General features: G+C 43.0%; 1 protein-coding gene across 1 annotated transcript; it reads right to left on the reverse strand.

Annotated features, from left to right (window-relative positions):
- Nucleotides 1-10,496: 10,496 nt before the first annotated feature.
- LOC132932596 (ATP-dependent DNA helicase PIF1-like) lies at nucleotides 10,497-11,531 on the reverse strand. The gene has a single exon (XM_060998976.1). It carries the CDS (start codon nucleotides 11,529-11,531, stop codon nucleotides 10,497-10,499), a length of 1,035 nt encoding a protein of 344 aa, XP_060854959.1.
- Nucleotides 11,532-13,665: the final 2,134 nt, after the last annotated feature.

Below are 13,665 nucleotides of genomic sequence, written 5' to 3' on the forward strand. Positions count from 1 at the left end.
CGCCGAAAACGCGAAATTAGGTAATAAGTTTCATGAAAAAAATTGTAACTTTTCGGGCGTCCATGCAAGTCATATAGCCGTCGTATATTTTTGAGTGTCTAGGTGGTCAGTCACCTCAAATAACGTTCACCGTAATAATAAGGGTAGGGTGTCTAGCAGGTCAGTCACCTCAGGGGTCCGAGTAGGCAATCCGAATTCGACGGATAGCAGACAATATGCGACGGCCGGGTCACGTCGTCAGGTATGCAATCCGACTGCGTCGAATCGCGGACAGCGTCCATTACTGTCGCCGAAAACGCGAAATTAGGTAATAAGTTTCGTGAAAAAAATTCAAAACATTTCGGGCTTCTATGCAAATCATATAGCAATCGTCTTTTAAGGGTGTCTAGCAGGTCAGTCACCTCAGTGGTGTGGGTAGGCAATCCGACTTCGTCGGATAGCAGACAATATGCGTCGGCCGGTCGTCAGGTATGCAATCCGACTGCGTCGAATCGCGGACAGCGTTCATTACTGTCGCCGAAAACGCGAAATTAGGTAATAAGTTTCGTGAAAAAAATTGTAAAACATTTCGGGCGTCCATGCAAGTCATATAGCCGTCGTATATCTTTGAGTGTCTAGGTGGTCAGTCACCTCAAATGACGTTCACCGTAATAATAAGGGTAGGGTGTCTAGCAGGTCAGTCACCTCAGGGGTCCGAGTAGGCAATCCGAATTCGTCGGAAAGCAGACAATATGCGACGGCCGGGTCACGTCATCAGGTATGCAATCCGACTGCGTCGAATAGCGGACAGCGTTCATAACTGTCGCCAAAAATGCAAAATTAAGTAATAAATTACGTGAAAAAAAATTATGCAAAATTCAAAACATTTCAGGCTTCTATGCAAATCATATAGTAACTGTCTTTTTAGGGTGTCTAGCAGGTCAGTCACCTCGGTGGTCCGAGTAGGCAATCCGACTTCGTCGGATAGCGGACAATGTGCGACGGCTGAGTAACTTCGTCAGGTATGCAATCCGACTGCGTCGAATCGCGGACAACGTTCATTACTGTCACCGAAAACGGAAAAATTAATTACGTGAAAAAAAATTCAAAACATTTCGGGCTTCTATGCAAATCATATAGCAATCGTCTTTTAAGGGTGTCTAGCAGGTCAGTCACCTCAGTGGTCCGAGTAGGCAATCCGACTTCGTCGGATAGCGGACAATGTGCGACGGCTGGGTAACTTCGTCAGGTATGCAATCCGACTGCGTCGAATCGCGGACAACGTTCATTACTGTCACCGAAAACGGAAAAATTAATTACGTGAAAAAAAATTCAAAACATTTCGGGCTTCTATGGAAATCATATAGCAATCGTCTTTTAAGGGTGTCTAGCAGGTCAGTCACCTCGGTGGTCCGAGTAGGCAATCCGACTTCGTCGGATAGCGGACAATGTGCGACGGCTGGGTAACTTCGTCAGGTATGCAATCCGACTGCGTCGAATCGCGGACAACGTTCATTACTGTCACCAAAAACGGAAAAATTAATTACGTGAAAAAAAATTCAAAACATTTCGGGCTTCTATGCAAATTATATAGCAATCGTCTTTTAAGGGTGTCTAGCAGGTCAGTCACCTCAGTGGTCCGAGTAGGCAATCCGACTTCGTCGGATAGCGGACAATGTGCGACGGCTGGGTAACTTCGTCAAGTATGCAATCCGACTGCGTCGAATCGCGGACAACGTTCATAACTGTTCATAACTCCCCGGGTCATCCGCACCGACGCCTTACCTACCTACCTACCTACAGAGTTGAAAACTGGCGTCGAATCTATGACTCTTAAGCCGTTTCGCCGTCCCGGCGAATCGCGAACGCGGTCCCGGCGTCCGCGGAGGGCTTTTGAGCCGGCGATCTCACCGCATCGGGCAGCGGACGACCGGCTCCGCCACCCTCGGACGTCGAAAACGCGAAAAAATCGGACCCTCCGACGCACGTATTTATGCCTGTATATAGTAATACCTACTCGACGGCGGCGATATCGGCACTCCACTCTCGGCGTCGTCCCGGACGAAGTCCGGCCGCCCGCGGCCTAGAAATTCAGCGGGGAACGCGAATATCACGTCGGCGGGGAGGTGAGACTTTCGAGAGAGCGGTGAGACGCGACTTTAGTCGAAAAACTCGGAAAACTCGGTAAGACGGCGACGACGCCGCGCTTTTCGCTATCGTTCTCTACGCCGCGGCGCTCTAAGATATTCAAGTACGGCCGCGCGCGGCCTATAAATGTAACGGGGAACGCGAATAAGTCGCGAACGGGAGGTGAGACGTTTCCAAAACAGTTAAAACTCGACTTTTCGAAAAAATTATCGAAAAACGCAGGCGACGGCGGCACTCCTATCGCACGTCGTCTCGGCCGCGGCGGGACGGGCCGAGACAAAGTACGGCCGCGCGCGGCCTCACAATTTAACGGGGAACGCGAATAAAGTCCGAACGGGGCCGTCCGAGGTGCGCGAAGGCGTTAAAACACTAATTTTGAAGAAATTTTGAAAAAATTCATCAAAAGTGATAAGGCGGAAGTGATAGCGAAAGGAAAATAACGAAAAAAAAAAACGTGAAAAAAAAATTCTGGATTAACACGGCCGCCGCAAATTATCTCCAATCCCGGCGGCCGGCATCGAAACCACGACCCCCGGATCATCCGCACATACGCCTAAACCTACCTACCTACCTACTGAGTTGAAAACTGGTGTCGAATCTATGACTCTTAAGCGGTTTCGCCGTCCCGGCGAATCGCGAACGCGGTCCCGGCGTCCGCGGAGGGCTTTTGAGCCGGCGATCCCACGGCTTCGGGCAGCGGACGACCGGCTCCGCCACTCCCGGACGTCAAAAACGCGATATTCGTGAAAAAAATCGAACCTTCCGACGCACGTATTTATGCCTGTATATAGTAATACCCACTCGACGGCGGCGTTCTCCGCACTCGGCTCTCGGCGTCGTCCCGCGGACCCGGGACTTGTACCGGACGAAGTACGGCCGCGCGCGGCCTATAAATTTAGCGGGGAACGCGAATAAGTCTTCGACGGGGAGGTCCGACGTCTTCAAAAGGGGTGAAACTCGAATTTAAAAAAAAAAACGTCAAATTTTCGTCAAATCCGTATATCACGATAAGGCGAAAGGAGAATGACGAAAAAAAAAACGCGAAAAAAAAAAAATTCCGAAATATCACGGCCGCCGCAAATTAACGAAATTCCCGGCGGCCGGCATCGAAACCACGACCCCCGGGTCAACCGCACCGACGCCTTACCTACCTACCTACCTACCGAGTTGAAAACTCGTGTCGAATCTATGACTCTTAAGCGGTTTCGCCGTCCCGGCGAATCGCGAACGCGGTCCCGGCGTCCGCGGAGGGCTTTTGAGCCGGCGATCCCACCGCTTCGGGCGGCGGACGACAGGCTCCGCCACCCCCGGACGTCGAAAACGCGATATTCGCGAAAAAAAATCGGACCCTCCGACGCACGTATTTATGCCCGTATATAGTAATACCTACTCGACGGCGGCGATATCGGCGCTCCGCTCTCGGCGTCGTCCCGCGGCCCCGGGACTCGTCTCGGACGAAGTACGGCCGCGCGCGGCCTATAAATTTAGCTGGGAACGCGAATATCGCGTCGACGGGGAGGTGAGACTTTCGAGAGAGCGGCGAGACGCGACTTTAGTCGAAAAAGTCGGAAAAATCGGTAAGACGGCGACGACGCCGCGCTTTCCGCTATCGTTTTCTGCGCCGCGGCGCTCTAAAATATTCGAGTACGGCCGCGCGCGACCTATAAACGTAACGGGGAACGCGAATAAGGGGCAAACGGGGAGGGCGGACGCCTCGAAGAGGGCTAAAACTCGAATTCTCGAAAAAAAAGGCAAAAAACGCGCGCGACGGCGGCGCTCGGTCCGCACGTGATCGCCACCGCGGCGGGCCCGCCGGGAAAAGAGTGCGGCCGCGCGCGGTACGAAAATTAGCGGGGAACGCGAATAAGGTCCGAGCGGGGCCGCCCGGGGACCCCCGGGGGGGTAAAACTCGAAAACGTGAAGAAATTTTGAAAATCTGGAAAAAAATCGCGAAAAGTGATAAGGCGGAAGTGATAGCGCGGCGACGGCTCCGCCGCCGCGTCCCGACCGTCCCATTGGCGGGTTCTCTGTTTTCCCTCCATTATCCTCTATGCTGGTACGGGAAAACGCCATAGGGGGCGCCCTCGGGTTTCTGTTTTATACTATAAGATTGGTGAGGAGTGTTGTCGATGTCGGATGCCGCAGTGGTCTTGTGGTCTGGTCGTCAACCGAAGCCGACGCGGTGTATGGGTGATATGATAAGAACGGTGGATATTGATAAGAAAATTGGATAAGTGATAAGGATTTTGGATTGCTGATAAGGATGTTGGATTAATGATAAGAATGGTGGATTTGTGATAAGGATAGTGGATTAGTTAACCGGAGAGCTGTAAGTTTTTTACTGCCTTCAAAAACGCCAAATCAAGCAATAGAATTCAAATATTTCGGATAATCATATAGCCACCTCGATTTATTTGGGGTCTAGCTGGTCAGTCACCTACCTCGATGTTGGACTTGTATGTCTCGGCAACAGGTATGCAACGTGAAACCTGAAAAAAATTGTAAAACATTTCGGGGGTCCATGAAAATCATATAGCCGCCGCCTTTTTATGGGTGTCTAGCAGGTCAGTCACCTCGAATGACGTTCGCCGTAGTTATAAGGGTAGGCTATCCGACTTCGTCAGATAGCGGACAATGTGCGACGGCCGGGTCATGTCGTCAGGTATGCAAACGTAACTGCGTCGAATCGCGGACAGCGTTCATTACTGTCGCCGAAAACACGAAATTAAGTAATAAATTTCGGGAAAAAAAATTCAAAACATTTCGGGCCTCTATGCAAATCATATAGCCAACATCATTTTTTGAGTGTCTAGGTGGTCAGTCACCTCGAATGACGTTCACCGTAATAATAAGGGTAGGGTGTCTAGCAGGTCAGTCACCTCAGGGGTCCGAGTAGGCAATCCGACTTCGTCGGATAGCAGACAATATGTGACGGCCAGGTCTCCTTAACTGTCTCCGTAACTGTCTCCGAAAACAGAAAATTAAGTAATAATGTACGTGAAAAAAAATTCAAAACATTTCGGGCTTCTATGCAAATCTTATAGTAACCGTCTTTTTAGGGTGTCTAGCAGGTCAGTCACCTCAGTGGTCCGGATAATTATATATATGCAGTATAATGTTATACTATGTATACTATGTATATATGTAAATAAACTTTAGGTATATAATAAGCAAACCCATATAATGTTACAAATTACAATAACCAATACGATCTACAAAAACATTAAACATTTCCATGCGTAATATATATTGGAAATATTATGTGAATTTCCAGCGGCCACGTTAATAATTTCTGTCGTCATAAGCTTAGTAGTAGAGTAGAGCAATATAGAAGCGAAACTCGATCAGCGGATCGGGGTTCTGTTTCCCATACGAACCTCCGAAAAACACGGAAACGTTTCCGCGCACCAACATGATGTTTGATCCAAGGTCTCCCGTATCGTGTAATCGGGGGATACGTAACGCGGGGTCGGCTTGTTAAAAGTCGCGCCTACAACTTACTGTAAGTCATTCGCTGATAGCGAGAGGATCGACGATAAACGGTCGGTGATAAGGCCTACCACTTTGGCGGTATTCTGTCAAAGGCGGGAATGTTTGAACACCATGTTTGCGTGTGTATTAATGAATTTGAGTGATGATCCTGTGGCATTATTATGACTATATGAAATTTTTTTGCAAAAATGAAAAAAAGAATGATGGTCAAAAGTGTAAGGTGTAATGCTGTGTTCGAATGAATAATAAAAATATAAAATATCGATATAATATGTCAATTCAATAAATCAGCCGTGCGATATCGTCACCCGCATGGGTTACCTGCCTTGACTCTTGTTATTGTCGCCGCTCTAAGACTGCGCCGACGACCCGACGTCCGACTATAACCGTTATTAAACATCCGACAGCCGTGAATAACAGAAAACACGTGAGTATACAATTTAGTATTAATTTAATTTGTTGCTTTTTAAAACGTTGACCGCAGATCGTAGGTATTAATCAATCAATGTAATGTAACACATGCTTTCCGTTCAACGAATTTAATATTTTATCATACCATCGACTTAATAATACCGACAGATCACTTATTGTTTGTTTTACTATACACTTTCTTTATTGCTTTTTATTTGTCAACTTCAGAATGAGTAACAAAGTCTAAAACATTAACGGCAATTGCCAAGCGTACATCAGGGCCTTGTTTTTTTAACACGTTCAACGCGGATCGTATATAATAATTTATTAATTTAAATAATAAAATAATAATATAAATTTGCGAAGAAAATCGAGCCTTAGTTTTGTCTGCAACACATGCTTTCTGTGAAACTAAATATTTTTTCTATTTTTTGTTTTTGTTTTTAACACGGTCACCGCCGATCGTATTTATCAATTAATTCGAACGCTGGCTTAGTTTTAGTGTGCACCATATGCATTTCGTTAGACAAATTGAATATTTTATAATGCCACAAACATAATAATGCAGACCAATCAATTGTTCTTTTCAACTGTCTTATTCAATTTAGAATGAGCGTCTTCAACATAAGCCACAGCTGCACGGTTTATGTGAACCACGGGCAAGACCGCGCTCAGCGTAAGTATAAATTTGTATAAGATCATTGGTTAATATATTATATATTATCTACCCGTTTCAGAATGTTATAACTGTTATGTATATTATGTATATAATTGTAATTTATATTGTAGCCAAGCCCAGAGGTGGCCCGTTGAAAGGGGACGGTGGTGGTGGTGATGGCGATGGCGGTGGCGGTGGAGGTCGCGACCGAAGTAAGCATACATTTGTATAAGACTATTGGTTAATATATATATATTGTATACAATTAGAAACGATTAAAATGATATCTACCCGTTTCAGAATGCTATAACTGTGGTAAACAGGGACATTTGTCCCGGGATTGCGGTGAGTGTTTACTTTACATATTCCTTAATAACAGTCTTAATATTATGTATCACAGGGTGTTACCACTGGGTATCTTCCCTAATCTAACCACTCATACCATATTTTACCTTTCATATATCAAACCTACTTATTATACAAAAAGCATGTATAGATTGTAGATTTCTTCAAATAAATAAAAAAAAAAAAAAAATATTATGTATATAATTGTAATTTATATTGTAGCCAAGTCCAGAGGTGGCCGGTCCAAAAGGGGCGGTGGCGGTGGCGGTGGCAGGGGTCGTGATGGCGGTAGGCGGAGGGGTGGTGATGGTGGTAGGCGGCGGCCGTCGTCAAGCGTAAGGATATATTAGTATATTTAAAAAGACATTCAAGTTTTCGAAATCAAAAAATCTAATTAAACAAATTATTTTCAGGACGGTCTACTGAAAACGGCCTCGCCGCGGCCGAAGAAGGTAAGGATATATATTTAGTATTATTAAAAAAAGCGTTCAAGTTTTCGAAATTGATAAATCTAATTAAACAAATTTTTCAGGACCGTAGGCAGACGGAAAGTCGGAGGCCGCTGAACGTAATGATATATTAGTATATTTAAAATAATTATCAAGTTTTTGAAATTTATAAATCTAATTAAACAAATTATTTTCAGGAGGCCAGCAGTAGTCGACCAGCAGACGTAAGGATATATTAGTATATTAAAAAAAGCTATTGAGTTTTTGAAATTCATAAATCTAATTAAACCAATTATTTTCAGGAGGCCAGCAGTAGTCGACCAGCAGACGTAAGGATATATTAGTATATTAAAAAAAAAGCTATTGAGTTTTTGAAATTTATAAATCTAATTAAACAAATTATTTTCAGGAGGCCAGCAGTAGTCGACCAGCAGACGTAAGGATATATTAGTATATTAAAAAAAAGCTATTGAGTTTTTGAAATTTATAAATCTAATTAAACAAATTATTTTCAGGAGGCCAGCAGTAGTCGACCAGCAGACGTAAGGATATATTAGTATATTAAAAAAAAAGCTATTGAGTTTTTGAAATTTATAAATCTAATTAAACAAATTATTTTCAGGAGGCCAGCAGTAGTCGACCAGCAGACGTAAGAATATATTAGTATATTAAAAAAAAGCTATTGAGTTTTTGAAATTTATAAATCTAATTAAACAAATTTTTCAGGACCTCAATCAGACCGCTGAAACTGCGCAGCCGCCAAACGTAAGGATATATTAGTATATAATATATTTAAGAAAACTTCAAGTTTTGTCTAATCAAACACATTATTTTCAGGAGCTCTACGTCACAGCAAGGGAGACGCCACCGAGCCCACCGCCAAACGTCGTAAGGATATAATATAAATACTTTAGTTTTTGAAATTAATAATTCTAATCAAACATATCATTTTCAGGTACCGATAGCAGACACCCAATAAGTGAGTTTTTAACAGGAACATTTAGTCTCAACAAAAATTTTTCTATGTTTATTTGTTATGTTTTTTTCAGATGATCAATAAAATAATGACATTTATGACAAAAACATGACTATATCATTTAAAATTATATTTTATTTTCCTTTTCCTCTCCTACTGGATATTTTTAAATTACTATGTGTGTACTTTGGGTACAGTATGAAGGATTTTTTTAAATTTCTATTAGTTACCAAAAACATAATATAGTTCATACTATTACAATTATGTGTGGTGTGTGGATCAAATAAGAGTTATAAATAGTTATAATGGTTGTCAGGATGTCAGTGAAGTTAATGACATTAGGTAGGTATTGCATGGGATGTCTAAAGATTTGCATGTAACAAAATTAAAGATTTTAGAATCAATATACTACAATGAGTAAAACAAATACAACCTAAATTGTATAAATATTTCCATTGTTAAAGTAATTTAATTTCATGTGTAATAATAATATAAAACTAATAAAAACTAATAAAAAAGTAAATAATATAATATGTGTTTCCATCTCATCCGAGAGTTACTTTTCATAGCAATTGATCCAGTGGCAAAATAAATTATATCAATTCACGGTGACCTAGTATGTAGTAGCACACTACATAATATTAAAGTTTTTAGTGAATAAAATAGTATCATCAATGGTGTTTTATTATGTAAAACAAATTATGTAAAAAATAATCAACAGCAATTTGCAGTGTTGTAGCGTGTACAAAATGTTGCATTACACATTATCTTATATAATAAATTATAAATTAAATATTGTTATTAAGATATCCAATTGTGTGTATAGTATCAATGGTTTTTTAAATTGTTATTTTAGTTATATTAGTTAGGTTAGGTTCTACTCATGTACCAAATAGGACAAAACTGTTGTGCTTATTAATTTACTGTATTTTAAAAAAATTGTTATTGAACAAATGGTGTTTAACACAAAACAAATACTCTTTTACTGAGCAAAACAATTAATACAATGTCAATTATATAAATATTGAAATAATTACATTTATATATAGTAAGTAAATAGTAATAAAATCTAATTATATAGAATCTAATAGTAATGAAATCTCAATCATGAGTAAAACAATTAATAAAAATATGTCAATACGTTAATACAATTAAGTAATGTCTCAACCATTAATACAATATAAATCAATCAAGTAGTTCAGCGAAATACAGTGTACAAAATATTAAAAATATTGTGAGTACAGTGAAATTGACTGATTAATGTCAATAGCATATATATGATTACATAAAAACAAAGGATAACCATTAATACAATATAAATTAATACTACTTAAGAAAGAAATACAACAATAAAATGGTGTAATAAATATTGGGAACATAGTGAAATTAACTTATTAATGTTATTTATACATCATATAATATAGGTACATTAGAATCTTAATGTGTGAAATAAAATACAACATTTAAATTAAATTGTCTGTACTATCTGTACTATATCATACTATTCAATAGGATGTGGTACAATACAAATAACACAGACATTACATACATTGTTTGACATTAGTTACGAATTCACATTATAGTGAATTCGCATCCAGAGAGAACCACGAGGAGGTTGTCAAACTTTCTCTCCGTTTAGCCCGAAGGCAAGGTCCACGAAGTACCTCCACACAGACCACGTAGAACAGCGGTGTAACGTATTATGTTTGAAAAATATGTCACACGTGTTAGGTTTAAAGTCACCTAGACTATCATCATCATCTTTGAACATCGGGCGCATGTAGAACACAGACCACGTAGAACAGCGGTGTAACGTATTATGTTTGAAAAATATGTCACACATGTTAGGTTTAAAGTCACCTAGACTATCATCATCATCTTTGACCACCGGGCGCATGTAGAACACATACCACGTAGAACAGCGGTGTAACGTATTATGTTTGAAAAATATGTTACACGTGTTAGGTTTAAAGTCACCTAGACTATCAGCAGGCGTCACCTAATTATAATATACTTACCATTGTCACCACTCGTTGCATTACAGAACTTCCCTGTACACTATGTTCTTGGTGACGAATCGGCCGCTGTCATCGGCGTACATGCCGACTCTCACGGACTGTGCGTTTCTCACCCTCGAAAACGCTACGTACAGTTGCCCGTGCGTGAACACAGGCGACGTCAGTAACAAACCTACACAGTCGAACGTCTGACCCTGCGACTTGTTGATGGTCATGGCGAACGACAATCTCACCGGGAATTGAAGGCGCCGCAGTAAGATGGGCAGGTCGTCCTCGCCGCTGGACGTGAGCGGTATCTTGGGCACGACGATGTCGTCGTCCTGTGCTTCACCGCCCAAAATCCTAGCCTTGAAATTGTGACGCCGCAGTTCGGTGACCACCAACCTCGTACCGTTGCACAGTCGTCTCCTCGGATCGAGATTTCTGAGCAACATCACGATGCACCCCACCTTCAACGTCAGCCGGTACGGCGGCAGGCCGTCCGGTTCCAAGCTGTTGAGGAACTCCGTGGGAAAATTGGCCACTTCGTCGGGATCGTCCGCCATCATGGTGTCGACGGCGGTGTAGCTCATCTGAGCACCGTCGACGCGCTCCAGCACGTCCCTGTTGACACCTCTACAGTCTTCGTTGGTGGGACACACAACGATTCTCCGAGCGAATTCGTCGACGTTGGCCAACGACATTTGCTGCGGGTACACGAAATCGATCAAATCATCAACGTCGCATACCATTTGCCGCGGGATTTGCACGGTGTTCGGAACGCCGTCGACCGCGGGCAGTCGGCCGTTGCCGAGCTCAAGCAACCAAGTCGCAAAGTCCGCGTCGTGGTCCGCGCGCATGTTCTGGACCAGATTGAAGCGCTCCATGACGCGCCAAAGACCGTTTTCCTTGATCGACGACATGACGATCTCGGCTCTCGTCCCTCTCCGGACCACGGGCAATATCTGCCTGAAGTCGCCGGCGAACAGCATGGTTTTACCGCCGAACGGTAATTCCGATGCCATGACGTCCCTGAGCAGGCGGTCCACCACCGTCAGTTGCAGTCCCGGCGACATTGGGGCTTCGTCCCAGACGATGAGCGCCGCGTTGCGTATCTTTTGCGCTCGCTCGGACTGCATGGTGACGCTGGACGTCGAGTCTTCGGTCAGCGTGCCGAAAGGCAGTCCGAACGTCGAGTGTACGGTCATGCCGCCGTCCATGAGCGACGCGGCGATACCGGTGAACGCCACGCACAACACCTCCCGCTGCGGAGGTCGGTGCCGAAGCGCCCATATCAGGCATCCGTACAGCGTCGTTTTTCCGGTACCCCCGGGTCCGTCGACGAAGAAAGTTTTCGCCACCTCCCGTTGGTCGTCGACGGCCGCCATCACGCGGTCGTACACCGTTCGCTGTTCGGCGTTCAAGGCGTCTACTTGTGGGGCCCACCGTGCCGCCGCGTCTATTGCCCGGAACAGCGCGTCGTCCTGCAGCGGTTCCAGTAGACGGGGGTCGGCGAGGGGCAGACCGTAGTCGCCCGGCGATTTTCGGTGTACACGAAGTAGATCCTCGATGGCCGCCAGACACGCGGCCCTCGCGCGGTCGACGTCTTGGAGACGGCGGTTGAAGTCCTCCATCATGTTTGCTTCGTTCGCCTCGTACAACGCCAGCGGGTTTGAGGGCTCGCAGAACACCAGTATAGTGACGAACAGATACCGCAGCTGCCGCGGTGTGTCCAACGTCGCCGATTCCGTCAAGCAATCCCGCCACGCTCGGTCGTCTTCCAATAATCCGAGTGCAACGGCAGCCGCCGTGAATGTTTCGTGAACGACCCCGTCCACCGTCCTTATGTCTTGAAAGGACTTCGGGCCTCTTCGGTTCAGAAGTAGCAATCTCAGGTGGAAACGGTCCCGGTCCAGTGGGTTTACTATGTACATCCGAGCCAACGTAACGTTTGCCATCCGAATCCGCCGCGGCAACCATTGGGTGACATTTCTTACGAGTACGTTTTCTTGATTACGTGGCATCTGCCAGGTGTAATGCGTCGGTATTTCTTGGTACAAGTATTGTCGAGCATTCACGTCTGTTGTGTTGAGCGCGAAGAACTGCGTGAGTTTCGTACTACGCACAGCTTGGTTCTGTAGCCGTTCTTCTGCTTGGCCCGGCGCAAAGTACACGTTCTGACGACCCTCCAGGTGGACAGGAAGTCTGACGACCGTGTGACTTTTGCCGTGCAATTTGTACGAAAACAACCGCCAGATGCCTTCTGGTGGGCTGACATATCTTGAGTTTACGTAACTGAAAATTAATATTGAAAAGATAACTAACAATGGCTCTATAGATGATACCGTCTGGTGTTGTGATTGGTATTATTATTATTATTATATAATTCAAGTAAATGTAATTTATTTTTTGTTCTGTAGACACAAAGCATTGCATTACAATGTGCATGTGACGAAGAATCCCTACAACCGTTGAACGATATATTATGATGTTTTAATAAATAAATGTCGTGAAATCAAATTGTTAATGTCAACTTGAGTAGCTAAATATAATCATAGTGGACGTCTAGTGAATGTTATGAATTAATTTATATAAGTAAACAATTTAATCTATAATTTACAGAGTTGGTATTAGTATATTAGTAGTATATTAGGTGATCAAGGTGATAACAGTGTACACATAAAATATTCAAAATTTAAATTATTATTATTATATTTTAAAATTTGTATCAGGTGGAATACATTATAACTGTATAATATTATTTAAGAATGGCAAAGCTGTAGGAATGTTAATTTATGCCAACGAAAATAACAATCCATAAAAGCATGTTTCACATTGCCGAGGTGTTGAAGTTTACAATTTGAGACAGTATATTATGTGATCACGGTTAAACTTAGATCAGGTTATAAACCAAAATTTATATCTATTAGGTATGTTAGTTAATTGGTGTACTTAATGTCATTGATGTTCAGTTCTGTATGCAATGTAATGTGTATAAACAACTTGAATGAAAAAGCATAAAATAACAAATTTAATGTAATAATAATAATACCTAAAGAACACACATTAAATGTTAAGTATATAATATAGCTAGTATACAATAGTAAAAAAACTAAAAGTTATCGGTAAACGATTACAACTACCCTAAAAACCTATAAAATAGTGAGTAAAATAATTCATACACACTGGACACACTGCTAAAAATGACAC

This window comes from Metopolophium dirhodum, chromosome 1 (assembly GCF_019925205.1).
Source record: "Metopolophium dirhodum isolate CAU chromosome 1, ASM1992520v1, whole genome shotgun sequence".
Taxonomy (NCBI): domain Eukaryota; kingdom Metazoa; phylum Arthropoda; class Insecta; order Hemiptera; family Aphididae; genus Metopolophium; species Metopolophium dirhodum.

What these genes read in the sequence shown, in the direction of transcription:
- LOC132932596 (XM_060998976.1), bottom strand. Translation starts at nt 11,531, where the DNA reads ATGTCGCCGGGACTGCAACTGACGGTGGTGGACCGCCTGCTCAGGGAC.